At 40.1% G+C, this 26,485-nt stretch overlaps 1 protein-coding gene across 1 annotated transcript in view; it reads left to right on the plus strand.

The window, feature by feature from the left end:
* Nucleotides 1-26,485, plus strand: part of BUB1B (BUB1 mitotic checkpoint serine/threonine kinase B) — a 62,559-nt gene that overhangs the window by 19,293 nt on the left and 16,781 nt on the right. The window contains exons 6-14 of the mRNA XM_025389882.1: nucleotides 3,148-3,317; nucleotides 4,931-5,145; nucleotides 5,317-5,408; nucleotides 17,263-17,492; nucleotides 20,270-20,382; nucleotides 20,900-21,015; nucleotides 21,581-21,630; nucleotides 23,653-23,713; nucleotides 23,822-23,927. Coding sequence (XP_025245667.1) covers nucleotides 3,148-3,317; nucleotides 4,931-5,145; nucleotides 5,317-5,408; nucleotides 17,263-17,492; nucleotides 20,270-20,382; nucleotides 20,900-21,015; nucleotides 21,581-21,630; nucleotides 23,653-23,713; nucleotides 23,822-23,927 — 1,153 coding nt within the window. The remainder of the gene's footprint in view (nucleotides 1-3,147; nucleotides 3,318-4,930; nucleotides 5,146-5,316; nucleotides 5,409-17,262; nucleotides 17,493-20,269; nucleotides 20,383-20,899; nucleotides 21,016-21,580; nucleotides 21,631-23,652; nucleotides 23,714-23,821; nucleotides 23,928-26,485) is intronic.

A 26,485-nucleotide genomic window follows, 5' to 3' on the forward strand; every position in this document is an offset into this window, starting at 1 on the left:
GCCCAGCCAACATTTATTTTCTTTCACCACTTTAATGATGTTATTCCACTGTCTTCTGGCCTCTGTGCTTTCTTTCCTTTTTTTTTTTTTTTTTTGAGACAGAGTCTTGCTCTGTCGCCCAGGCTGGAGTGCAGTGGCGCAATCTTGGCGCTCTGCAAGCTCTGCCTCCCGGGTTCGCGCCATTCTCCTGCCTCAGCCTCCCGAGTAGCTGGGATTACAGACACCTGCTACCACAACTGGCTACTTTTTGTATTTTTAGTAGAGACAGGGTTTCACTGAGGTAGGATGGTTCGATCTCCTGACCTCATGATCCGCATGCCTCGGCCTCCCAAAGTGCTGGGATTACAGGCATGGGCCACTGCGCCCGGCCCTCCATGGTTTCTAATAAGAAATCTGTAGTCATTTAGTAGTTTCTGACCTATACATAATGTGTTGATTTTTCTCTGGCCTTGTCCAAGATTTTTTCTTGTTTAGCTTGGGCTTTCAGAAGTTTGATTGTGATGTGTCTAGATGTGATTTTTTTTTTTTTTTTTTTGAGGCAGAGTCGAGCTCTGTCACCCAGGCTGGAGTGCAGTGGCACAATCTCAGCTCACAGCAACCTCCACCTCCTGGGTTCAAGCGATTCTCCTGCCTCAGCCTCTCGACTAGCTAGGATTACAGGTATGCGCCACCACACCCAGCTAATTTTCTATTTTTAGTAGAAATAGGGTTTCTCCATGTTGGTCAGCATGGTCTGGAACTCCTGATCTCAGGTAATCCACCCGCCTTGGCCTTGGAAAGTGCTGGGATTACAAGCATGAGCCACCACACCCTGCCTAGATGTGATTTTCTTTACATTTAATCTGTTTGGAGTTCACTGGGCCTTTTGAATTTGCAAATGTATGCCTTTCACAAAATTTGACAAGTTTTCAGCCATTATTTTTAAAGTGCTTTTTTATACCTACATCTCTTTCTTCTTTCTCTCTCTGGGACTTCAGTTGCACAAATTTTAGATCATTTCTCCCCACTCTGCTACCAAGAATCTGTCCAAATTAAACTTTTTGGTATCATTCCATAGGTCTCTGAAGCTCTGTTAAGCCATTTTTCTTTTTGTTTTTTAGATTGGCCCATTTTTGTTGCTCTGTCTTCAGGTTCACTTATTGTTTTCTCTTCCATCTCCATCCTGCTATTGAAACCATTCAACATAAATTTTTTATTTCAGATACTGTATTTTTCAATTCTAAAATTTCTATTTCATTCTTTTTTATAATTTCTGTTTCTCTGTTGAGAATTTCTGTCCTTCCATTCATTTCAAATGTTTTTACCTTTATCTTATGGAACATAGTTATATTAGGTACTTTAAAATCTCCAAGCTGGGCACGGTGGCTCACGCCTGTAATCCCAACACTTTGGGAGGCCAAGGCGGGCAAATCACTTGAGGTCGGGAGTTTGAGAGACCAGCCTGGCCAATATGGTGAAACCCCATCTCTACTAAAAATACAAAAACTACCTGGGCGTGGTTGTGAGTACCTGTAATCTCAGCCACTCGGGAGGCTGAGGCAAGAGAATCGCTTAAACCCAGGAGGCAGAGGTTCTAGTGAGCCGAGATTGCGCCACTGTAGTCCAGCCTGGGTGACAGAATGAGACTCTGTCTCAAAAAACAAAATAAAATAAAATCTCCATCTGAAAACGATACCATCTGGGTCATTTTATGTTTGCATTCGCTTATTGTTTTTTCCTTTGAAAGTTGGTCACATTTTCCTAGTTCTTTGTGTGTCAAGTAATTCTTGTACCCTGGACATTTATCCTGACCCTATGTTATAAGACTCTGATCCTGTTGGCTGATATTCTCTGGAGAATATCTATGTTTTTGTCTTAGTAGACAACCACACTTCAGATATTACAAGTTCTTTGTCATCTTGTGTGGCTATTCGTTCCATTGTCAGTTCAGTTTTCAAGTCATTTGCTATATTGCTTTGGGTCTGTCCCATGCACGTCCTGCTTAAGGGTTTATCTGGGGCTTGGGCAGTGGTTTAATCATAGTTCAGTTCTCAAAGCCTTTTCTGTGCTGCTTTGAATCTACCCTGTGCATGCACAGCTCAAGAGGGAACCTAAGATGTGTGCCAATTCACATACAGAATTAGGAGATCCTCTTGTTCAGCTCATTCCTTTGCAGTTCTCCTCCCATATTCTTTGGCCTTCAGAGTCCTCTTTTCCCAGTCCTTATGCCAGTAAGGATTGGGGTTTCTTTAGGAGTTTCAGATTCACGTACCACCATTGCAACAGTTGAAAACCACAAGAGAAAATAGAAGAATAAAAAACAGGAAACAATCCTGCGTGGGTTGTTTCTTCAAGTTTTGACCCCTCTCCACAGTCCATTTGCTTTTGTTGACTTTTCAGAGCCCTCAGTTAGTTGCTTTTTTTGTATATTGTCTACAGTTTTTGATCCTATCAGTGAGAGAGAGAGAGAAAAGGTATAGTGGGCATACTCCATCTTGGCCAGCACCTGCAATTTATTCTGGGTTTTTTGGGGTTTTTTTACCCTTATGATAATACTTTTCAAGGCTGGTTGAATGAAGCAGTGGTAGGAATGGAGAATCTTTTCTGATAATACTTAAAACTGTGGTGGCAGCATAGGAAGTTTACTTTTCAAACTTCTGCCAGCTTTGCTAAAGTAAAATGTCATGTCATATGCAACTTCATTTCATATAGGTCAGGAGAAACTGTATATGTGCGTGTGTGTGCATGCATGTGTATAGAAAAAGACACTCAGTGATAAAATAGATGTGGCATAATATTAACAATTGGTGGGTCCAGTTTTCTAATAAAAAGTTGGTGGGGAAACTCTAATCTTAATAAATTCTGTGATCTTAGTCTTAATAACCCTAACCTGATCCTCAGATCAACTTAATGGTGATTTTCAGAATAATTTAAATTGGTCAAACTTGGGCATTTAACGGGAAAGTTAAATCATTCTAGCCAAAACTTTTCATGATCTTAAGGTGACTCTCTTTACTTCCGAGAGAATAAACATGTTCTTTGGGATATTTCTGCATTCTTCCCCCAGCCTATTCTTCTAATTTGTTTACTTTAACAAATTGGAAATTTAGAGTCTGGTAAAGTCGTGGTCACCTCACTAAAAGTTAGTTGTCCATTCTGCTGCTTTAGACAATTCCAAGCTCGAGTGTCTCGACAAACTCTGTTGGCACTTGAGAAAGAAGAAGAGGAGGAAGTTTTTGAGTCTTCTGTACCACAACGAAGCACACTAGCTGAACTAAAGAGCAAAGGGAAAAAGACAGCAAGAGCTCCAATCATCCGTGTAGGAGGTGCTCTCAAGGGTAAGTTTGTTAAATGTTATTTCGGAAAACTGTTAGTTTCTAGTGGTAAAATCACATAAGTGGTAAACTCATGTAAGCAGATAATACATAAGTATACCTGTGGGCACTGTTCTAGTTTGCTGAATACTGAGTAGCACAAAGAAGGAAGTCAAAGGAGAGCTAATATTACAGTGTACAGTAAAATCAAAATGCATCAGTAACTTTGTGTCTTAATTAAGAAAGACCTAATATTTAGGAAGCATCAAGATTTTCTGAGTTTGAATTGTAAGTTGAAAGAAGATATGTAGTAATATAGCAGGTGTTGTTAAAGTGAAACTTATGTATACCAAAGCCTCAGAGAATGATACTAATATGGTTAAGAACCCTGCCTTTGGCCAGGCGCGGTGGCTCAAGCCTGTAATCCCAGCACTTTGGGAGGCCGAGATGGGCGGATCACGAGGTCAGGAGATCGAGACCATCCTGGCGAACACCGTGAAACCCCATCTCTACTAAAAAATACAAAAAACTAGCCGGGCGAGGTGGCGGGCGCCTGTAGTCCCAGCTACTCGGGAGGCTGAGGCAGGAGAATGGCGTGAACCCGGGAGGCGGAGCTTGCAGTGAGCTGAGATCCGGCCACTGCACTCCAGCCCGGGCTACAGAGCGAGACTCCGTCTCAAAAAAAAAAAAAAAAAAAAAAAAAAAAAAAGAACCCTGCCTTCAGAGCCCTTTGGGACCAGACATTAGACTCTCTGTATACCCAAAGATCAGCAATAATTTTGTTTTAATTAACATTGACTTTTTTTTTTTTTAAGAGATAGGTTCTCGCTCTGTTGCCTGAAACGTGGTGGTGCAATCATAGCTCACCACAGCTTCAAACTCCTAGGCTCAAGCAGTCCTCTTGCCTCAGCCTCCCAAGTAGCTAGGATTATAGGTGTGAGCCACTGCATCTGGACAACACTGACTATTTTTTAGAGCAGTTTTAGGTTCATAGCAAAATCGACCAGAAGGTACAGAGAATAATAAGCTTTTATTTATTATATTTATAGCAGTTGGACATGTAAACCAGACTTTTTTTTAATCTCTCATTTCTTTCCTGGTATCAATTTATCAATAATCAGAATGTTGCTTGGTGATTCTAGAATTAGGATATAGAAAATGTATGGTCCCAAAGGCTATTTCATCCAGATTGTGATGAAGCTTGGTTAATAACCAGCCCCACAACAGAGAAAACCCCTAATAAATGGGTTAATTTTGTATTCTCTAGTTCCAGTATATCTCTGGATATACTCCATTGAGAGAAAGTTTAAAACTGAAGAATAAAACTTAGGTTAGTTTCTGATAAAACTAGATAATGTTATAATGATGACTGAAGGAAGATGTAGAATGTCTTTTTTGGAAATCTGTGAATAAAAGATGGGGGGTGATTGGAGGAGGGAAAAGGCAGAATATAAGTAACAAAGAATGGATAAAATGATTCTATTTTTGATTTATTAAGTTTTTTTATTTAAAAAAATATTTTTTTCTATTGTAGTGGAAATATTCTCCTTGAGTTGGGGAAGAATAGGTATACTTTATCTGGCATCTAAGTTAATAATGAAACATTTTACATGAAGTTTTAATATTTTTGCTCCTAGCTCAAAGCCAGAACAGAGGACTCCAAAATCCGTTTCCTCAACAGATGCAAAGTAATAGTAGAATTACTGTTTTTGATGAAAATGCTGATGAGGCTTCTATAGCAGAGTTGTCTAAGCCTACAGTCCAGCCATGGATAGCACCCCCGGTGCCCAGGGCCAAAGAGAATGAGCTGCAAGCAGGCCCTTGGAACACAGGCAGGTCCTTGGAATACAGGGTAAGGACTCTTAGATCCAGTGCTTTGCTGACACAACAAAGACTTCACATTTAGAGTAGAGAAGTATTTTTACCACCTCTTTTAATTCCTCTTGAATATTTAGGTATGGTCTATATATGCTGTCTCAGAACATAAAACTATGGTAATTTTAGTTTTCTTCTTCATCTCCAGCCTCGTGGCAATACAGCGTCACTGATGGCTGTACCCGCTGTGCTTCCCAGTTTTACACCATATGTGGAAGAGACTGCACAACAGCCAGTTATGTGAGTGTGGTTTTTGGATATTTTGAAGTGAGAATTATTAAGAGTGGGCAGAGGCACCTATTCTACTTCCCAGAGGCATTTTCTTCTTTGTGAAGATGAAAGTAACCAGGCCAGGTGTAGTAGCTCACACCTGTAATTCCAACACAGGTGGAGGCAGGAGGATCCCTAGAGCCTAGGTGTTCAAGACCAGCCTGGGCAGCCTAGTGAGACCCTGTCTCTATTTATTAGAAAATAGTAACCACAGTTTTGTATATCCTTTATGTTTGTATTCCTTTGAGTATGTTAGGGTTAAAAGACCATTTGTTAATATTTTATTAAGGAATAAACTTATTAATTAGGTTTATATTTTCATTACTGAACATTGCTTTAGGAAAATTAATGGCGGCTATTCTGGAAGATGGATTGAACACAGATAAATAAGCTATTGGAATGGTTCAGGCAAGGATATTAAGGAGTGGTATTTGGGCAGGGTAGTGGTAATGAAAGCAGAAGGGAGCATGGATGGGAGAGGCTTCAGCAGTTAAGTTCGAAGATTTGTCTGATGGGATAATGGGGATGTAGGGAAAAGATAATGTGATTTAAGTGAGACGTTCTCATTTTGTCATTGATAGTAATGAGAAATGATGATAGTTTTCCCTTTTATCCTGCTTTTTCCTTCTGGACATATTTTTCTCCTTTCTTCCTAATCCTTAGCGTTTCTGTTTTTAAGAAAAAGTATAGTAGCTGGTGGTTAAATAAACAAGCCAGCAAGCCAGCCTGAGATTTAGTCTAATGCTTAACATTGCCTAGTTCTTTTTTTTTTTTTTTTTTTTTTTTTTTGAGACAGAGTCTCACTCTGTCGCCCAGGCTGGAGTGCAGTGACGTGATCTCGGCTCACTGCAAGCTCCACCTCCCGGGTTCATGCCATTCTCCTGCCTCAGCCTCCCAAGTAGCTGGGACTACATGCGTCCGCCACCACGCCTGGCTAATTTTTTGTATTTTTAGTAGAGACAGGGTTTTACCGTGTTAACCAGGATGGTCTCGATCTCTTGACCTCATGATCCGCCTGCCTTGGCCTCCCAAAGTGCTGGGATTACACGTGTGAGCCACCCCCGGCCCTGGTTCTAATACTAGGTTGAATTCTGTCCCATTGCAAGAGTTACCTCATAACTAATTTATAACTCCCACTACATGCTAGGAATGCAAAAATAATAATTAAGATTTTGAGCAAAAATTCTGTTCTGCCTAAGTGCTCAGGACAAGGGGAAGGCTATTTTTTTTTTTTGTTTTTAAACAGAGTCTTGCTCTGTTGCCCAGCAGGCTGGAGTGCAGTGGCACCATCTTGGCTCACTGCAACCTCGACCTCCTGGTTCAACAGGCATGGCAGCCCATGTTTGCCATCCGAGCACTTTGGGAGGCCAAGGCAGGAGAATCACTCGAGGCCAGGAGTTCGAAACCAGCCTGAGCAACACAGCAAAAACCTGACCCTACAAAACAATTTTTTTTTTTTTTTTTTTTTTTTTTGAGACGGGGTCTCGCGCTGTGTCACCCAGGCTGGAGTGCAGTGGCGCGATCTCGGCTCACTGCAAGCTCCGCCTCCCAGGTTCACGCCATTCTCCTGCCTCAGCCTCCGAGTAGCTGGGACTACAGGCGCCCGCCACCACGCCCAGCTAGTTTTTTGTATTTTTAGTAGAGACGGGGTTTCACCATGTTAGCCAGGATGGTCTCGATCTCCTGACCTCGTGATCCACCCGCCTCGGCCTCCCAAAGTGCTGGGATTACAGGCTTGAGCCACCGCGCCCGGCCTTTTTTTTTTTTTTTTGAGACAGAGTCTCGCTCTGTTGCCCAGGCTGGAGTGCAGTGGCACAATCTCAGCTCACTGCAAGCTCCACCTCTCAGGTTCACACCATTCTCCTAACTCAGCCTCTGGAGTAGCTGGGACCACAGGGCCCGCCACCATGCCTGGCTAATTTTGTCTGTTTTTTAGTAGAGACGGGGTTTCACCGTGCTAGCCAGGATGGTCTCGATCTCCTGACCTCATGATCCACCCGCCTCAGCCTCCCAAAGTGCTGGGATTACAGGTGTGAGCCACTGCACCCAGCCAACAATTTTTTTTTAATTATCTGGGTATGGCAGTGGGTGCCGGTAGTCCTAACTACTCGAGTGACTGAAGGAGGATCACTTGAACCCAAGAGTTTGAAGCTACAGTGAGCTATGATCATGCCACAGCACTCCAGCATGGGCAACAGGGCAAGAACCTATCTCTAAAAAATAAATCAATTGTAATAATAAAGAAAAACCAGCCTGGCATGGTGGCTCATGCCTGTAATTTCAGCACTTTGGGAGGCCGAGGTGCAAGGATTGCTTGAGCCCAGGAGTTCAAGACCAGCCTGGGCAACACAGGGAGACCCCATCTCCACAAAAAATTTAAAAATTAGCCAAGTGTGGTGGCTTGCACCTGTGGTCCCAGCTACTTGGGAGGCTAGGCATCACTTGAGCCCAGGAGTTTTAGGCTACAGTGAGCTGTGACTGCACCACTGCACTCCAGCTTGGGTACAGAGTGAGACCTTGTCTCAAAAATAAATAAATAACAAAAAGAAAAAAGAAAATCCTATGAGCCTTTATAGAAATTTATAACATACATTTATAGATGTCTGGTTTTTCTAATGTTTCAAGTCATTTTGTAGAAATACGACTTATGTTAAAATTAATATGGTATAGGAAATATTAAACTTACTATTTTTGAGACAGAGTCTCACTCTGTTGCCCAGGCTGGAGTGCAGTGGTGCAATCTTGGGTCACTGCAACCTCTGCCTCCTGGGTTCAAGCGATTCTCCTGTCTCAGCCTCCCAAGTAGCTGGCATTACAGATGCCTGCCACCACGCCCAGCTAATTTTTGTATTTTTAGTAGAGCCGGGGTTTCACCATGTTGGCCAGTCTGGTCTTGAACTCCTGACCTCGTGATTCGCCCACCTTAGCCTCTCAAAGTGCTGGGATTACAGGCATTAGCCACCACACCCAGCCTTTTAGAGCTTTTTTTTTTTTTTTTAAACTTCATTGAAGTATAATCCCGTGGCTTTTAGTATGTTCACAGAGTTGTGCAGCCCTTACCACAATCAATTTTAGAGCATTTTCATCACTCCAGAAAGAACCTTGTACCCAATCCGGTAAGACTCAATTCCCCACCATTATCCTAATCCCCACCTTAGCAATCAACTGTTTTTTTGTTTGTTTTTGTTTTTGTTTTTGTTTTTTGAGACGGAGTCTCACTCTGTCGCCCAGGCTGGAGTGCAGTGGCGTGATCTCTGCTCACCACAAGCTCTGCCTCCTGGGTTCATGCCATTCTCCTGCCTCAGCCTCCCGAGTAGCTGGGACTACAGGCGCCCACCACCACGCCCTGCTAATTTTTTGTGTTTTTAGTAGAGATGGGGTTTCATCGTATTAGCCAGGATGGTCTCGATTTCCTGACCTCATGATCCACCCACCTTGGCCTCCCAAAGTGCTGGGATTACAGGCGTGAGCCTGCGCGCCTGGCCAACTGTTTTTGTCTCTAGATAATTTACCAATTCTAGACATCTCATGTAAATAATATAATATGTGGTTTTTGTTTTTGTTTTTGTTTTTAGACAGAGTCTTGCTCTGTCACCCAGGCTGGAGTGCACTGGCGCAATCTCTGCTCACTGCAACCTTTTCCTCCCGGGTTCAAGCAATTCTCCTGTCTCAGCCTCCTGAGTAGCTGGGACTACAGGCATGTGCCACCACTCCTGGCTAACTTTTGTATTTTCAGTAAAGACAGGCTTTAACCACACTGGCCAGGCTGGTCTCAAACTCCTGACCTCAAGTGATCTGCCCACCTCGGCTTCCCACACTGCTGGGATTATAGGTGTGAGCCACTGCGTCCGGGCAGTGTATGGTCTTTTCTAACTGGTTTCCTTCACTTAGGGTAATGTTTTCAAGGTTCATCCACGCTGTGACATGTATCAGTACTTCATTCTTTTTTATTGCCAAGTAATATTCCATTGTGTGGATCCACAACATTTTATTTAACCATTCATCAGTAGATAGAAATTTTAATTGTTTTCATTTTTTGGCTATTATGGATAATGTTGCTGTGAATACTGTATATACATTTTTGTGTGGACATGTGTTTTCATTTTTCTTGGCTGTATACCTAGGAGAGGAATTGTTGGATCATGTGATAACTCCATGTTCAATATTTTAAGGAACTGTCAAATTGTTTTCCAAAGAAGCTGCACCATTTTACACTCCCACATTCCCCTAATGTACGAGTACTCCAATTCCTTCCCAACACTTGTTATTATGCCTTTTTTGGTTATTGTCATTCTAGCGGATGTAAAGTGGTATTTCGCTGGTTTCGATTTGCATTTTCCCAATGACTAATGATGTTGAGCCTATTTTCATAGGTTTATTGGCCTTTTGTATATCTTCTTTGTAGAAATGTCTGTTTAAATCCTTTGCCTATTTTTCCTTTGGATTACAGTAGTCCCTCCTTATCTGTAGGGGATATGTTCCAAGACTCCAGTGGATGCCCGAAACTTCATAGTACCAAACCGTTTATATACTATGTTATCTTATACATGTACTGTGGCCATAACTTTTGCAGTTTGAGGTATAACAGCAAAACTAACTATGTTTTTTTTTCCTTCTTCACAATTTCACCGATAGAAGATTCATTCTTACTGTAAATCTTATCAACTTCAGCGTATGATTTTTTGTCTTTGGGAGACTGGGGCAGGAGGATTGCTTGAGACCAGGAGTTCAAGACCAGCCTGAGCAACATAGTGAGACCTCATTTCTACTAAAAATAAAAATAAACTGGCTGGGCACAGTGGCACTTGCCTTTGGTTTCCCTTACTATGGAGGATGAAGTGGGAGGATTTTTTGTACCCAGGAGTCCATGGCTGCAGTGAGCCAGGGTCATGCCACTGTACTCCAGCCTAGGCAACAGATCCAGATCCTATCTCTAAAAATGAAATAAAATAATAAAATAAAAGTTAAGAACTTTCACCTTTGGCATATCCAAATCACCAGCAGCACTACTCTCGTGCTTTGGGACCATTATTAAGTATAATAAGGGTTACTTGAGCACAAGAACTGCAATGCTGGGACAGCTGATCTGATAAGAGTCAGCTACTAAGTGACTAATATGTGGATGCTAAACAAAAGGATGATTCACATCCTAGGTGGAACAAAATGGGAGTATATGGGATTTCATCAGGATAGTCAGAACGCCTTGTAATTTTTATTTTTATTTTTTGAGACCGAGTCTCACTCTGTCACCCAGGCTGGAGTGCGGTGGTGCCATCGTGGCTCACTGCAACCTCAGCCTCCTGGGTTCAACCAATTCTTGTGCCTCAGCCTCCCAAGTAGCTGAGATTACAGGCTTGTGGCATCACATCCAGCTAATTTCTGTGTTTATAGTAGAGACGGAGTTTTGCCATATTGCCCAGGCTGGTCTCGAACTCTTGGGCTCAGTGATCCACCCGACCGACTCAGCATCCCAAAGTGCTGAGATTACAGGCATGGGCCACTGCGCCTGGCCAGAATGACTTGTAATTTAAAACTGATGAATTATTTCTGGAATTTTTCACTTAATATTTTTGGACCATCATTGACTGTAGATAACTGAAACTGCTGAAAGTGAAACCATGAGTAAGGAGAAACTACTCTATTTAGTTTTTTATTGTTGAGTTTAAGAGTCCTTTAGGTATTCTAGATACAAGTTCTGATCAGATATATGATTTGCAAATATTTTCTCCCATTCTGGGTTGTCATTTTATTTTCTCAATGATCTCTTTTGAAGACCAAAAGTTATTTAAAATTTTGATGAAATGCAATTTATCTGTTTTTTAAAATTTTGTCCCTAAGCTTTCGGTGTCATATCTTAGAAGGCTCTGACTAATCCAAAGTCGTGAAGATTTACTTCTATACATTTTCTTCTAGGAGCTTTATAGTTTTAGCTCTTACATTTAGGTCTGTGATCCATTGTTAGCTAATTTTTGTGTATGGTGTAAGGAAGGAGTCCAAATTCATTTTTCTCCATGTAGATATCTAGTGGTCCCAGCACCACTTGTTGAAGACTACTCTTTTGCCATTGAATGGTCTTGGCACTCTTGTTGAAATATCAGTTGACCGAAATGTATGAATTTATTTCTAGACTCTTAATTCTATTCCTTTTATCTATTCGTCTATCCTTATGTCAATACCACACAATCTTTTTTTTTCCCCCTACACAATCTCGATTACTGCAGATTTGTAGTAACTTGAAATTGAGAAGGATGAATCCAACTTTGTTCCTCTTTTTGAAGATTGTTTTGACTGTTCTGATTCCCTTGTAATTCCTTATCAATTTTAAGATTAACCTGTCAATTTCTGCAGAAAAACCAGCTGGAATTTTGATAGGGATTCTGTTGAATCTGTAGGTTAAGTTAATGAATATTGACATCTTAAAAATATTAAGTCTTCTGGTTCATGAACATGGGATGTCTTTCCAGTTATGTATATCTTTAAATTCTTTCAATGTTTTGTAGGTTTCAGAATACAAGTTTTGCACTTCTTTTTCTTTAATTAATAGACTTTATTTTTTAGGGCAGTGTTAGGTTTGCAGAAAAATGCAGTCGAAAGCACAGAGAGTTCCCATATACTCCCTCCCCATCCCTCAACCCTGTGCACAGTTTTTCTTATTACTAACATCATGCATGAGTGTGGTACATTTGTTATAATTGATGAACCAATATTGATACATTATTATTGGTTAAAGTTCTTTGTTTACATTAGGATTCACTCTAATGTGTTTTACAGTTCTGTGGGTTTTAACAAATGCATAATGTTATATATCCATCATTACGGTGTCATTCAGAATAGTTTCATTGTCCCAGAAATCCCTGTGCTCCATTTGTTCATCCTTTTCTCTCTCTCCCAAAATCCCTGGGAACTATTGATCTTTTGATTGTCTTTACAGTTCTGCCCTTTCCAGAAAGTCATGTAGTTGGAATCATAGTATATATAGCCTTTTCAATCTGGCTCCTTCCACTTAACAATAAGGTTCCTCTGCATCTTCTTCTGGCACAATACCTCATTTATAGTGCTGAATGATATTCCATTGTATAGATGTGCCACGATTTGTTTATCCATTCAACCACAGGAGGTCATTCTGGTGACTTACAAGTTTTAGCAATTATGAATAAGGTCGCTGTAGACATTCATGTGCAGGTTTGTTTGCTTGTTTGTTTGTTTTAAATAGTCTTGTTATTTCACCTACAGTAGCATGATCCTGGCTCACTGCAGTCCTGACTCCTGGACTCAAGTGATCCTCCCACCTCGTGCTCCCTAGTGGCTGGGACTACAGGTGCGTGCCACCATGGCTGGCTTATTTATTTTTTTTTTTTAAAGACAGAGTCTCACTCTGTTGCCCAGCCTGGTCTTGAACTCCTGGGATCAAGTGATCCTCCTGCCTCAGCCTCCCAAAGCACTGGGATTACAGGCATGAACCACCACACCCAGCCAGGTTTTTGTGCAGACGTAAGTTTTCAACTCATTTGGCTGGATTGCATAATAAGACTAATTTTAGCTTTGTAGAAATGTACCAAGTTATTTTTCAAAGTAGCTATACTGTTTTGCATTCCTACAACCAATGAATGAATGCTTCTATTGTTCCACATCCTTGGCAGCATTCAGTGTCATCAGTAGTTTAGATTTTAACCATTCTAATGTGTGTGCAGCAGTATCTTATTGTTTTAATTTGCAATTCCTTAATGACATGGGAAGCATCTTTTCATATGCTTATTATCATCTATATATATATCTCTATATATATATCACCTATATATATACTATTTTTAGAGACAGTGTCTCTAAAAATATATATGAATATATAAAATATATATAAATATATAATATATAATATATAAAATAAAAAATATATAAATATATGTATATATATATATATATATTTTTTTCCCCCTTAGAGACAGTGTCTCACTCTGTTGCCCAGGCTGGGCTCAAGTAATCCTCCTGCCTTATCCACCCTGGTAGCTGGGACTACAGGTGCATGCCACCACGCCTGACTAAATTTTTTTTTTTTTTTTTTTTTTTTGAGACGGACCGTCGCCCAGGCTGGAGTGCAGTGGCCAGATCTCAGCTCACTGCAAGCTCCACCTCCCGGGTTTACGCCATTCTCCTGCCTCAGCCTCCCGAGTAGCTGGGACTACAGGCGCCCGCCACCACGCTCGGCTAGTTTTTTGTATTTTTTTAGTAGAGACAGGGTTTCACCGTGTTAGCCAGGATGGTCTCGATCTCCTGACCTCGTGATCTGCCCATCTCGGCCTCCCAAAGTGCTGGGATTATAGGCTTGAGCCACAGCGCCCGGCCCTAATTTTTTTTTTTTAAGACAGGGTCTCAGCCATGTTGGCATGAGAAGTTCGCCAACATGGCAAAAGCCCATCTCTACTAAAAATACAAAAATTAGCCAGGCCTGGTGGCGGGCGCCTATAATCCCAGCTACTCGGGAGGCTGAGGCAGGAGAATTGCTTGAACCTGGGAGGCGGAGGTTGCAGTGAGCTGCGATCGTGCCATTGCACTCCAGCCTGGGTGACAAGAGCAAGATTCCGTCTCAAAAGAAAAAAAAAAAAAGACAGGATCTTACTGTATTGCCCAGGCTGGTCTTGAACTCCTGGCCTCAAGTGATCCTCCTGCTTCAGCCTCGCGAAGTGCTGGAATTACAGGCCACTGTGCCCAACCTCCATCTATATGTCTTCTCTCACTTCCTTATTTTAAATTTATTGTGAAGTATTTTACTGTTTTTGAAGCTATAGTAAATAGAATTGTTTTCTTAATTTCATTTTCTTTTTTCCCTTTCTTTACATGTTGCCTTGAGATGAGATTAATTTTATTTTCAGATTGTTCACTGCAAATGGATAAAATACATTGATTTTTGTATACTGATCTTGTATGCTTTGACTTTGATGAACTCGTTTGTTATCTAAGATCATATCTTCTGCAAAAAGAGATCGTTTTACTTCTTCCTTTCCCATCTGGACTCCTTTTATTTGTTTCTCTTGCCTAATAGCCTTGACTAGAACTTCTAGTACAATGTTGTATAAAAGTGACAAGAATGGACATCCTTGTCTTGTTCCTGATCTTAGGGGGAAAGCATCTAGCCTTTCACCATGAGTATGATGTTAGTGTGGGTTTTTCATAGATGTCCTATAGCAGGCTGAGCAAGTTGGGGAAACTTTTTTTTTTTTTTTTTTTTTTTTGAGACGGAGTCTCGCTCTGTCGCCCAAGCTGGAGTGCAGTGGCGCGATCCTGGCTCACTGCAAGCTCCGCCTCCCGGGTTCCCGCCATTCTCCTGCCTCAGCCTCCCGAGTAGCTGGGACTACAGGCGCCCGCCACCGCGCCCGGCTCATTTTTTTTATTTTTAGTAGAGACGGGGTTTCACCGTGGTCTCGATCTCCTGACCTTGTGATCCGCCCGCCTCGGCCTCCCAAAGTGCTGGGATTACAGGCGTGAGCCACCGCGCCCGGCCAGGGGAAACTTTTTAAGCATATAAATGCTTGGACCCTACCATTACAGTTTTTGATTCACTGAGTCTGGGAAGGACCGGTATCTTTAGTTGTACAAAGGTATATAAGAAAATAAAAGGTGGCCGGGCGCGGTGGCTCAAGCCTGTAATCCCAGCACTTTGGGAGGCCGAGATGGGCGGATCACTAGGTCGGGAGATCGAGACCATCTTGGCTAACACAGTGAAACCCCGTCTCTACTAAAAAATACAAAAAACTAGCCGGGCGTGGTGGCGGGCGCCTGTAGTCCCAGCTACTCAGGAGGCTGAGGCAGGAGAATGGCGTGAACCCAGGAGGCGGAGCTTGCAGTGAGCTGAGATCCGGCCACTGCACTCCAGCCTGGGCGACAGAGCCAGACTCTGTCTCCAAAAAAAAAGAAAAGAAAAGAAAAGAAAAGATATATAAGTTATTCTGATCCACAGGGTTGAAAATATCTGCTGTATCATGGTTGAAGTATCTTATACTTCATTCTTTTAAAATCTATGCTACCACTCTGATTCTCCCCCCTCAACTGAGCACCTTGGACTTAATATTATTGGGTTCCTACTGCTATATTCTTAACTCTAATCCTTTTGGATACTAAACCATGAAAAATGGTTTGTATTGCATAGGTTAACTTATTTTTTTATATACTGGGTATCATTAGGATATGGTATTAAGATTTATTTTCACCTATAAATAATGTAAGCTACTTGATGATCCCACTTATGGCTGATTTCCTTCCTTATCATAGCAGAGGTGGTACTCAGAACATAATTTTATTTTCCTTTTTTTAAAATTTCAATAGGTTTTGGAGAACAGGTGGTATTTGGTTACACAGATAAGTTACTTAGTGGTAATTTCTGAAATTTTGGTGCACCCGTCACCCGAGCAGTGTACACTGTACCTGATGTGTAATCTTTTAACCCTTATTCTCCCGAATCCCCAAAGTCCACTGTAGCGTTTTTATGCCTTTGCATCCTTGTAGCTTAGCTCCCACTTAATGAGTGAGAACATACGATGTTTGGTTTTCCATTCCTCAGTTACCTCACTTAGAATAATGGTCTCCAATTCCATCCAGGTTGCTTCAAATGCCATTATTTTGTTCCTTTTTATGGCTGAGTAGTATTTCATGGTAGATATATACCACATTTTCTTTATCTACGCATTGATTGATGGGCATTTGGGCTGGTTCCATATTTTTGCAGTTGTGAATTGTGCTGCTAAAACATACATGTGCAAGTATCTTTTTCATATAATGACTTCTTTTCTTCTGGGTAGATACCCAGGAATGGGATTGCTGGATCGAATGGTGGATCTACTTTTAGTTCCTTAAGGAATCTCCACACTGTTTTCCATAGTGGTTGTACAAATTTACATTCTCCCCAATAGTGTAAATGTGTTCCCGTTTCACCACATCCATGCCAGTATCTATTATTTTTTGATTTTTTTATTATGGCCATTCTCACAGGAGTAAGGGGGTATCACATTGTGGTTTTGATTTGCATTTCCCTGATAATTAGTGATGTTGAACTTTTTTCATATGCTTGTTTGCCATTTGTATATCTTTTGAAAATTGTCTATTCATGCCCTTAGCCCAATTTTTGATGGGATTGTTTGTTTTTTTCTTGCTGATTTGCTTGAGTTCCTTGTAGATTCTGAATATTAGTCGTTTGTCAGATGCATAGATTGCGAAGATTTTCTCCCACTCTGTGGGTTGTCTGTTTCCTTTTGCTGTGCAGAAGCTTTTTAGTTTAGTTTAGTCCCATCTAATTATCTTTGTTTTTCTTGCATTTGCTTTTGGGTTCTTGGTCATGAAGTCTTTACCTAAGCCAATGTCTAGAAGAGTTTTTCCAATGTTATCTTCTAGAATTTTTATGGTTTCAAATCTTAGATTTAATTAAGTCTTTGATCCACCTTGAGTTGACTTTTTGTATAACGTGAGAGAGGAGAATCCAGTTTCATTCTCCTACATGTGGCTTGCCAATTATCCCAGCACCATTTGTTGAATAGGGTATCTTTCCCCACTTTACGTTTTTGTTTGCTTTGTCAAAGATCAGTTGACTGTGAGTATTTGGCTTGATTTCTGGGCTCTCTATTCTGTTCCATTGGTCTATATGCCTGTTTTTATACCAGTATTATGATGTTTTGGTGACTATGGCCTTACAGTATAGTTTGAAGTCAGGTAATATAATGCCTCCAGATTTGCAGAACATAATTATTGATGGTCCTTGTAAATTATTTTTTGTTTATTTTATCAATCTTATTTTTTTTTATTTTTACCCATATGAATAATAGTAATTTTGCTTCTTTAGGACACCATGTAAAATTGAACCTAGTATAAACCACATCCTCAGCACCAGAAAGCCTGGAAAGGAAGAAGGAGATCCTCTACAAAGGGTTCAGAGCCATCAGCAAGCATCTGAGGAGAAGAAAGAGAAAATGATGTATTGTAAGGAGAAGATTTATGCAGGAGTGGGGGAATTCTCCTTTGAAGAAATCCGGGCTGAAGTTTTCCGGAAGAAATTAAAAGAGCAAAGGGAAGGTGTGTGTAATTCAAGTTTGTGAAAAGGACTTAACTTAGTTGTGTGAAGGTTGAGCTGATCTACTACGTCTGAAGAAAACTAACCTTATACTTAGCACCTTTATGTGATATTTCTATGGTTGTACTGTTTCTTTCTGTGTATCAGCCAAACTCCCATTGCTGCCTTCCACGAAAACTCCTTGAGGTGTGGGGGTACTGAGTATGTTTAGAAGTAAAGGAAGAAGTTCTGAACTGTGTGAACAATTTATGTTCCCCAATACAATAAGCAGGTGGCTATGATCCCTGACATGCATATATGTGCATTCCATGCATCCCTATTAAGTACTTTCCTAATGCTATTGCTTGAAATATTCCACTTTACCTTTGATATTTTGTCTGAAATTTCTCCAGGAGCTTATTTAGATTAACCTACTAGGTCACACTGCAATGATTTAGATTATGGATATTCATATTTTTAAAAGACATTATAAATTTAAAAAGTTTAAAAATTGAGATATGGGAATTTTTGGGAAACAGGAAACGGTTCTGATTCTGGAGCCTTGAGTACTTGAAAGCAAGAGGTAGGGCAGAATGGGCTGGAAAGTAGGGAAGTAAGGCATATGGGGCTTAAGGCTTGAGAAGGTGAAGGAGAGTAAAGAAGGGTACAGAAAATGAGGTAGGGGAGGGTCCACTTCCATTTAGACATTTTTTATTAGGATCTATAAGGAGAAAGTAATGTTTCTTTTATACATGGATGTCCAGAATAACCTACTAATATAGCTCAGCTCTCTTAAGAGGATGTAGTGTTTGTGGGGTTAGCTGGGAAACTTAACCATCACTTATACTTTGAGGAGCAATCTTTTCTGAGTTCCAGGTGACAACTTTGGTAAAGCAGACTGTTAGTAAGTTTGGAATTGTTTTCATTTGTTACACTAATTAGTGTCATCCAAGATTGTCAAAAGTGCTCTGGGTTCAAATTGAACCTGTGTGTCTAGGTAGGAGAGAGGGATAGTTGCAAAGCAAGGTGTTAGTTGAGTAAGGGTTTTAGAAAAGGAGAACCACTCCAGCAAAGAAATAGGCTAGAAGGGTGGCCAAATATGAACCAGAAAAGGAACTAGGTATCTAGATAAAAACTGTTTCCTAAGGGAAAAGCTTAGTCTGTACCAGGTATATAGAAGGAAAATGAAAGTCCATTTTAGGGCTGAGCATAGTGACTCACACCTGTAATCCCAGCACTTTGGGGGAAAAAAGACCAGCCTGGGCAACATGGTGAATTTTCATTTCTGTGGGAAAAAGAAAAAGTACATTTTGTTTTCAACTAGCCAGAGAAGGACCTACTCTAGATTAGATGGGATTTAATTAGGAATAAGAAGGCACTGACCTCTGAGAATTTTTTAATATTCATTTCTATTGTGTTGTTTTGTTTTGTTTTGTTTTAAATAGACGGGGTCTCCCTGTGTTGCCCAGGCTGGTCTCAAACTCCTGGGCTCAAGTTATCCTCCCACCTTGGCCTTTCAAAATGCTGGGATTATAGGCATGAGCTACCATGCAGACCTTAATACTCATTTCTCAGCTGGTCTCTGAATCTATTTCATGAGCTTGTATAAATTCCCATCTGTGTATAAGTTTGTACCCTTATATAAATCCTCATTTCAATAAATGTGGTTTCTAGTTATTGTCAAAAACTGGCTTCGAAGACTTGCTAACTACTTACTCTCAGGGAAGAATACAAGAAAAGAAGAAGCCACAATCAGGGCCTACACAAAGGTTGTTTTTCTTTGCATTGCACTTCCAAATCATTTTTCCCTCTTCTTTCAAAAACTCTGGCTTCTTTCAGATTTCTATCCTCTAATTCTTTTCTATTTCCTGAGCCTCCTTAGTGTACTCACCTCAGACTTTTCAGTCACACCCCATCATTCATTAATTGACTAATAAGCACATGGCTCACTATCTATGCCTCTTTACCCTAACCTGCAAAACCCTGCATGGCCAAGCATGGTAGCATGTGCCTGTAGTCCCAGCTACTCAGGAGGGTGAGGCAGAAGGATTGAACCCAGAAGTTTGAGACCAGCCTGAGCAATATAGCAAGACCTCATATCCAAAAACAAACAAAACCCCATGTGACTTAGCCTTTGCCTATCTCTCCAACCCCATCTTTTTATATTCACCCTCTTACTATGCTGCAACCACACTGAACTTCCTTTGGATTCTTAGACACAGTGGTCTTTTCCTGCATTAGGGCCTTTGTGCCACCTAGTTGGTTAGCCTAGAATCTTACCCCAGAACTTTGGCCCCTTATCATTTAAGTTACAGCTTAATAATGTCACTTTATCAGAATGATCTTCCCTGATCACTGGTCTTAAGTAGCCCTCCCTTGGTTCACCTCCATCTGTCTACCGAGTCACACATTCTCACGTCATCTATTTTATTCTTTTTCTAAACTGATTTTCTTGTGTGTGTGTTTCCCCCAAATTTGATTGTTAGCATCACATAACCAAGGACTTTGTATTATGTACCACTGAAACCTAAGTACTCAGAGTTGTGCTTGGCACATAGTAGGTATTCAATATTTTTTCCTTTTAGTAGAAACCTGTGTTGTTCAAAGGTATTCTGTTTTTTTATTGAATGGATAAATAAAAGAATAGAGGCCTAGACCACAAGTTGAGGACCTTGTTCCACTTAAATCATTTTCATCTGTATTAGTAACATATGTGTTGAGGAGATGAGCTCCAAAGGCAGTTTTGGACAGAATGAGTTACTATGAGGAATAATACCTCAAGCAACTTTACTGTTTCTAGCCGAGCTATTGACCAGTGCAGAGAAGAGAGCAGAAATGCAGAAACAGATTGAAGAGATGGAAAAGAAGCTAAAAGAAATCCAAACTACTCAGCAAGAAAGAACAGGTGATCAGGTAATTTTTCTTTTTTCAATACACAAAACTAAAATTTATTGAAACAAACTTAAACATTGTAAAAATATAGAAGGTTAAAATCCTCCCAACCCCCATTTAGAGTTTCTGGTAGCTTCCTAGCTGTTAGTAGCAGGAAAGTTCAGCGGGAAAGTAATTTAACAGGTGACTTCAAATAGAATTTGTGTCATGTGAAATAAGTGGTGCAGTTTATTGACTTCTTAGTTATACTCCAAATCATTATGTTGTTAATTCTGGCTTAAGCTTTTTATTCTAGCTATGTTCCATTAAAATGGGATTGCCTAAAGAGATTTAGTATATGCCTGGCACTGCTCAGTTGAGTACAACAGTACCGGTTTAGAGTAGGAATATAAATTATTGGAAATGACTTTTGTGGTATACTCATCTTATCTTGTTAGTGGATGTCTAGGGAAAGAGTACAGTAAAGCTAATGTTAGAGCTTGAAAATAGTATTTTCTGGGTGCAAGGGACATTGATTTTGTTTATTTAATGCAAACAGCAAGAAGAGACGATGCCTACAAAGGAGACAACTAAACTGCAAATTGCTTCCGAGTCTCAGGAAATGCCAGGAATGACTCTATCCAGTTCTGCTTGTCGAGTAAACTCTTGTGCCAAGTAAGATTACATTGGTGGAAGGGACAGTGCCTATAGGAGGGCATTTAGACACAACCCTTGATTCTCTAGTGCCTTGAAGTCTCTTTTACAGTATTGAGACATGGTTTTTATAAGTCTCTGTCACAACATAAGCTTTGATTCTGATTAGGGAGGACAGAGCATTGACTGTTTTCCACTGAAGAAACATGTTTCTTATAGAAACAAATACATTAAATGTTTTTAAAAAGCAAAATCACCCATTTCTACCACCAAGAGATGACTACCATTAACACTGTTCTGTCTTTTCTTTTGTGTTGTATTTTTGTTTTATTTTATAAAAATGTCAGCTTACCATTTTGTAATCTGCTTATACTATTAATGCAACTTGACATCTATTATCAAATATATTTCTGCAACATTTTTGATAACCAAAGGTTCCATCTTCTTTAAGAGAATTTGGATTGACAGTAATAATTTATCTTAGAGTAAATATTATATTTAATGGAAAAACCTCCTGGACTTTTAAAAACTAAACAGTTCTTTCTGTGGGTATCGAGCACATGATTTAGAACAAGTTTCTTCACAGAGAAACTTCACTTGCGGAGAACATTTGGCAGGAACAACCTCATTCTAAAGGTGAGTTGTATTTGACAACCTTGAGAAGAACTTGCTGATAACAAATGTATTATGTAATAAATGGTAAATATTTTTATTATGATAAAGGGATTGAAAGAAAGAGGGGGACTAGGATGCTAGGAATTTAGTGTAGGCATATGCTTTATGATAGGAAAGACATTTGAAAGAGTTTTTTTTAAAGATTCCTCAGTGTTTCAAAATATTTGGTTTAATTGTAATTTTAAATTTACACTAACCACCAAATCTTATATTTTAGTTACTGTACACTAAACAGCCAAGACACTAAGGAAGGTGTTTCTTTTCAGGGAAAAAAAAAAATTGAAGCTACTTTATATTCAAATTGGTTTTCTTCAGAACATGTTAAAAGTGGCGAAACATGGCCGGGCGCGGTGGCTCAAGCCTGTAATCCCAGCACTTTGGGAGGCCGAGACGGGCGGATCACGAGGTCAGGAGATCGAGACCATCCTGGCTAACACGGTGAAACCCCGTCTCTACTAAAAAATACAAAAACTAGCCGGGCGAAGTGGCGGGCGCCTGTGGTCCCAGCTACTCGGGAGGCTGAGGCAGGAGAATGGCGTGAACCCGGGAGGCGGAGCTTGCAGTGAGCTGAGATCCGGCCACCGCACTCCAGCCTGGGCGACAGAGCCAGACTCAGTCTCAAAAAAAAAAAAAAAAAGTGGCGAAACATGAATATCTACTTGGAAATGGCTTTGCAAAAATAAAAATAAAAAACATTAAAATCTAATTAAACCTCTGTTTCTAACCAACAATTTATTGGAAATGTAAAGCATGGAGGAACATTGTTAATAAAACAGGGGGATAGAATTGGCAAAATCCAGCATCGTGGGGCTAGCAACCCAGTTTGTTGAACAAAAACTCCCCCCAAAACTCTATAGAATAAAAGAGATTTAAGAGGCATTTGAACAATCACAGTATACGGATCTTAACTCTGCATTCCCAATTCAAACAAACTTTAAAAAAAAATTATTTATATTTTTTTGAGACTGAGTCTCACTCTGTCACCCAGGCTGGAGTGCAGTGGCGCGATTTCAGCTCATTGCAAGCTCTGCGTCCCGGGTTCATGCCATTCTCCTGCCTCAGCCTCCTGACAGGCTGGGACTACAGGCGCCCGCCACCTCGCCCAGCTGATTTTTTTTTTTTTTTTGTATTTTTAGTAGAGACAGGGTTTCATCATATTAGCCAGGATGGTCTCGGTCTCCTGACCTCGTGATCCGCCCACCTTGGCCTCCCAAAGTGCTGGGATTACAGGCATGAGCCACTGTGCCCGGCCAAAACATTTTTTTAATTGGTAAAATATGAAATTTCTGACTGGACATTTGATATTCATAAATTGCTCATTTTATAGGTAGGTATCATGTTTTGGGATTGGGATTTTTAAAAAGCCTCTTTTAGAAATATGTACGGAAATATTTGCAGATAAAATGACATGTCTGGAATTTGGTTTATTTTTTTTTTTTTTTGAGATGGAGTCTCGCGCTGTGTCACCCAGGCTGGAGTGCAGTGGCGCGATCTCGGCTCACTGCAAGCTCCGCCTCCCAGGTTCACGCCATTCTCCTGCCTCAGCCTCCGAGTAGCTGGGACTACAGGCGCCCGCCACCACGCCCGGCTAGTTTTTTGTATTTTTAGTAGAGACGGGGTTTCACCATGTTAGCCAGGATGGTCTCGATCTCCTGACCTCATGATCCACCCGCCTCGGCCTCCCAAAGTGCTGGGATTACAGGCTTGAGCCACCGCGCCCGGCCAATTTGGTTTAAAATAATCCTGTTGGATTGGGTTTGGGGCTTAGTGACAGTGGTAGGGAATCTAAACGGAACATGATCATCTATGTTTAGGTAATTATTAAATTGTTTAATGACCTTTTATATGTTTGAAGTTTTTTGTTATTAAAAAAACATTGCCTTGCTGCTTTCAAACAATACAAAATACTGATTAATTGATCTGGTTGTCTTGAAGAGTAAAGCATTTACTCCTAGAGTATGTATCTAGTCTCTCTTTCTCTAGGTCCCAGTATACCTTTCTCCATTTTTGATGAGTTTCTTCTTTCAGAAAAGAAGAATAAAAGGTTTGTTTGTTTGTTTTTAACTTAAGAATGTTCTGTTATTATAAGTGAGGATAAATTAGGGGCTACTGTTATGAAAAAAATTGCTAAGTGAGGTATGTCTTTTTCCAGTCCTCCTGCAGATCCCCCACGAGTTTTAACTCAACGAAGACCCCTTGCAGTTCTCAAAACCTCAGAAAGCATCACCTCAAATGAAGATGTGTCTCCAGATGTTTGTGTAAGGAGCAGTATCCTTAAGTTAATGTAAACGGGCTAGTGGATTGTTTATTCAAATCCACAAAAGCTTAAGGTTAAAATTGAAACCACTGACTTGAATTAAGCACATGAAAAGATGCTCAGCATTATTACTCAACAGGGAAATGCAAATCAAAACCACAGTGAGATACTACTTTATATCCACTAGGATAGCTATAATAAAAAATTATGCACAATAACAAGTGTTGGCAAAGTTGTGGAGAAACTAGAACATACATTACTGGTGGGAATGTAAAATGGTGTAGCAACTTTGGAAAACAGTTTGGCAGCTCTTTAAAATGTTAAACACAGTTACCATATGATCCCACAGTTCTGTGCCTAGGTATATACTCAAAATAATTGAAAACACATGTTCACACAAAAAATTTATACACAAATGTTCATAGCTATATTACTCATGATAGTGGAAACAACCCCAAATGTCCATCAACTGATGAATGGATAAACAAAATGTTGTATATCCATACCATGAAATATTATTTGGCTATAAAAAGGAATGAAGTACTAATACATGTCACAACATAGGTGAACCTTGAAAACGTTATGTCAAGTGAATGAAATCAGATACAAAGACCACATATTATATGATGTCATTTTCATGAAATATCCAGAATAGGCAAAGGTATGGATTGAAGTTTTCCAGGGGATTAGGGAGAGGGTGGTGGAGAGTGACTGCTAATGGGTATGGGGTTTCTTTTTGGAGTGATGAAAGTATTCTGGAATTAGATAGTGATGATGGTTGTACAACCTTGTGAATATACCAAAAACCACTGAAATACACTTCAAAAGGGTCAATTTTATGGTGTATGAATTATATATCAATTTTTATAAGTGAGGATAAATCACTAATTTTAAAGCCTTTTGCACTTTTAATTTTTTAACCAACATAGCAAAAGACATTTGTTCTTTTTTATATAAAATACCTTTTGTGGCAATGCAAAAGTTATGTGGGCCAATCGTTTTTCTTCAGTAATGTTCTATATTAACCGCTGTAGACTAATGACATAATGCTTAGGGTGAAAAGACCCTGTGTAGACATTTAAGTCAAAATAACCTTTATTATTGGCATTTTATTAAAGTTTTAAGGAGGAAAAATCATTCTCTTCAAACCAGCCTCTGGAAGCTTGTCATGAGACTGAAAAGAATTGAGTATGTTTAATCTGAAGACTTTTAAGGGGTGATGTGAGCAGTAGCTTTAGTGACTTAAAGCAGCGTTTTCCACATCCTAGGGAATCATTTGGAGGAAGTTTTTTTGAAAACACTTTTTCATTTTAGTTTCTTCTCTATTGAGGTATATTTTATATCCGGTAAACTGCACAAATATTGTACAGCAGGGTGAATTTTTCCATGCAATTTTTTCTCCTAGCAAGATATAGAATTATTTCCATCAACTCAGAAGAGACTAGGGAGTCTTTTGTGACTAACAGTGCTTAAGCCCCATTCCATCAATGTGCCATTGGAATTTCCAGGGAAGAAGTCCAACCATGTATTTTTGTCGTTTAAAAAATACTTTCTCAGATAATTCTGATACAGTTAGTCTACTGACTGCTATGAAAAGACAGTGATATAAGAGTAATTGATTACATACTGTGTTCTGGAGTATACCACCAGAGAACAGGCTGGATTTGGATGCAGTGGTTCTAGATTCAGCTGTTCAAGGCTACGCTTATTTGTTAAAGGAGTCCAACTTCATCGACCTTTTTTTTTTTAACCAATCTTTTACTTGAATTTTGTTACTAGGTACCTAAAATATGTAAGCTACTAGGGCTATAAGTAGTATTTGCATAAAATGTATAGATTATAAACATCTATTTTACTTTAATCACATATATAAATACATATATATATATATATATATTTTTTTTTTTTTTTTTTTTTCTTTTTCTTTTTTAGATAGGCTGTCTGTCACCCAGGCTGGAGTATAGTGGCGTGATCTCAGCTCACTGCAGCCTCTACCTCCTGGACTCAAGCATTCCTCCCACCTCAGCCTCCCAATTAGGTGGGACTACAGGTGTGAGCCACTATGCCTGGCCAATTTTTTATTTTTTGGAGAGACACGGTTTCGCCATGTTGCCTAAGCTGGTCTCAAACTCCTGGGCTCAAGTGATCCTCCCGCCTCAGCCTGCCTCCCAGAGTGTTGGGATTACAGGTGTGAGCCAATACACCTGGCCAAATCTTTTTTTTTTTTTTTTTTTTTTTTTGAGATTGAGTTTCACTCTTTCACTCAGGCTGGAGTGAAGTGGCATGATCTCAGCTCACTGCAGCCTCTGCCCCCTGGGTTCGAGCAATTCTCCTGTCTCAGCCTCCTGAGTAGCTGGGATTACAGGCGCCTGCCACCACGCCCAGCTAATTTTTGTATTTTTAGTAGGGACGGAGTTTTGCCATGTTGGCCAGGCTGGTCTCGAGCGCCTGACCTCAGGTGATCCACCCACCTCAGCCTCCCAAAGTGCTGGGATTACAGCCACTGCACCTGGCCTATTATTTTTTTTAACTATACTTTGTTTCTTCCAGATGTACCGC

Source organism: Theropithecus gelada, chromosome 7a (genome assembly GCF_003255815.1).
Source record: "Theropithecus gelada isolate Dixy chromosome 7a, Tgel_1.0, whole genome shotgun sequence".
NCBI classification, from domain to species: Eukaryota; Metazoa; Chordata; class Mammalia; order Primates; family Cercopithecidae; genus Theropithecus; species Theropithecus gelada.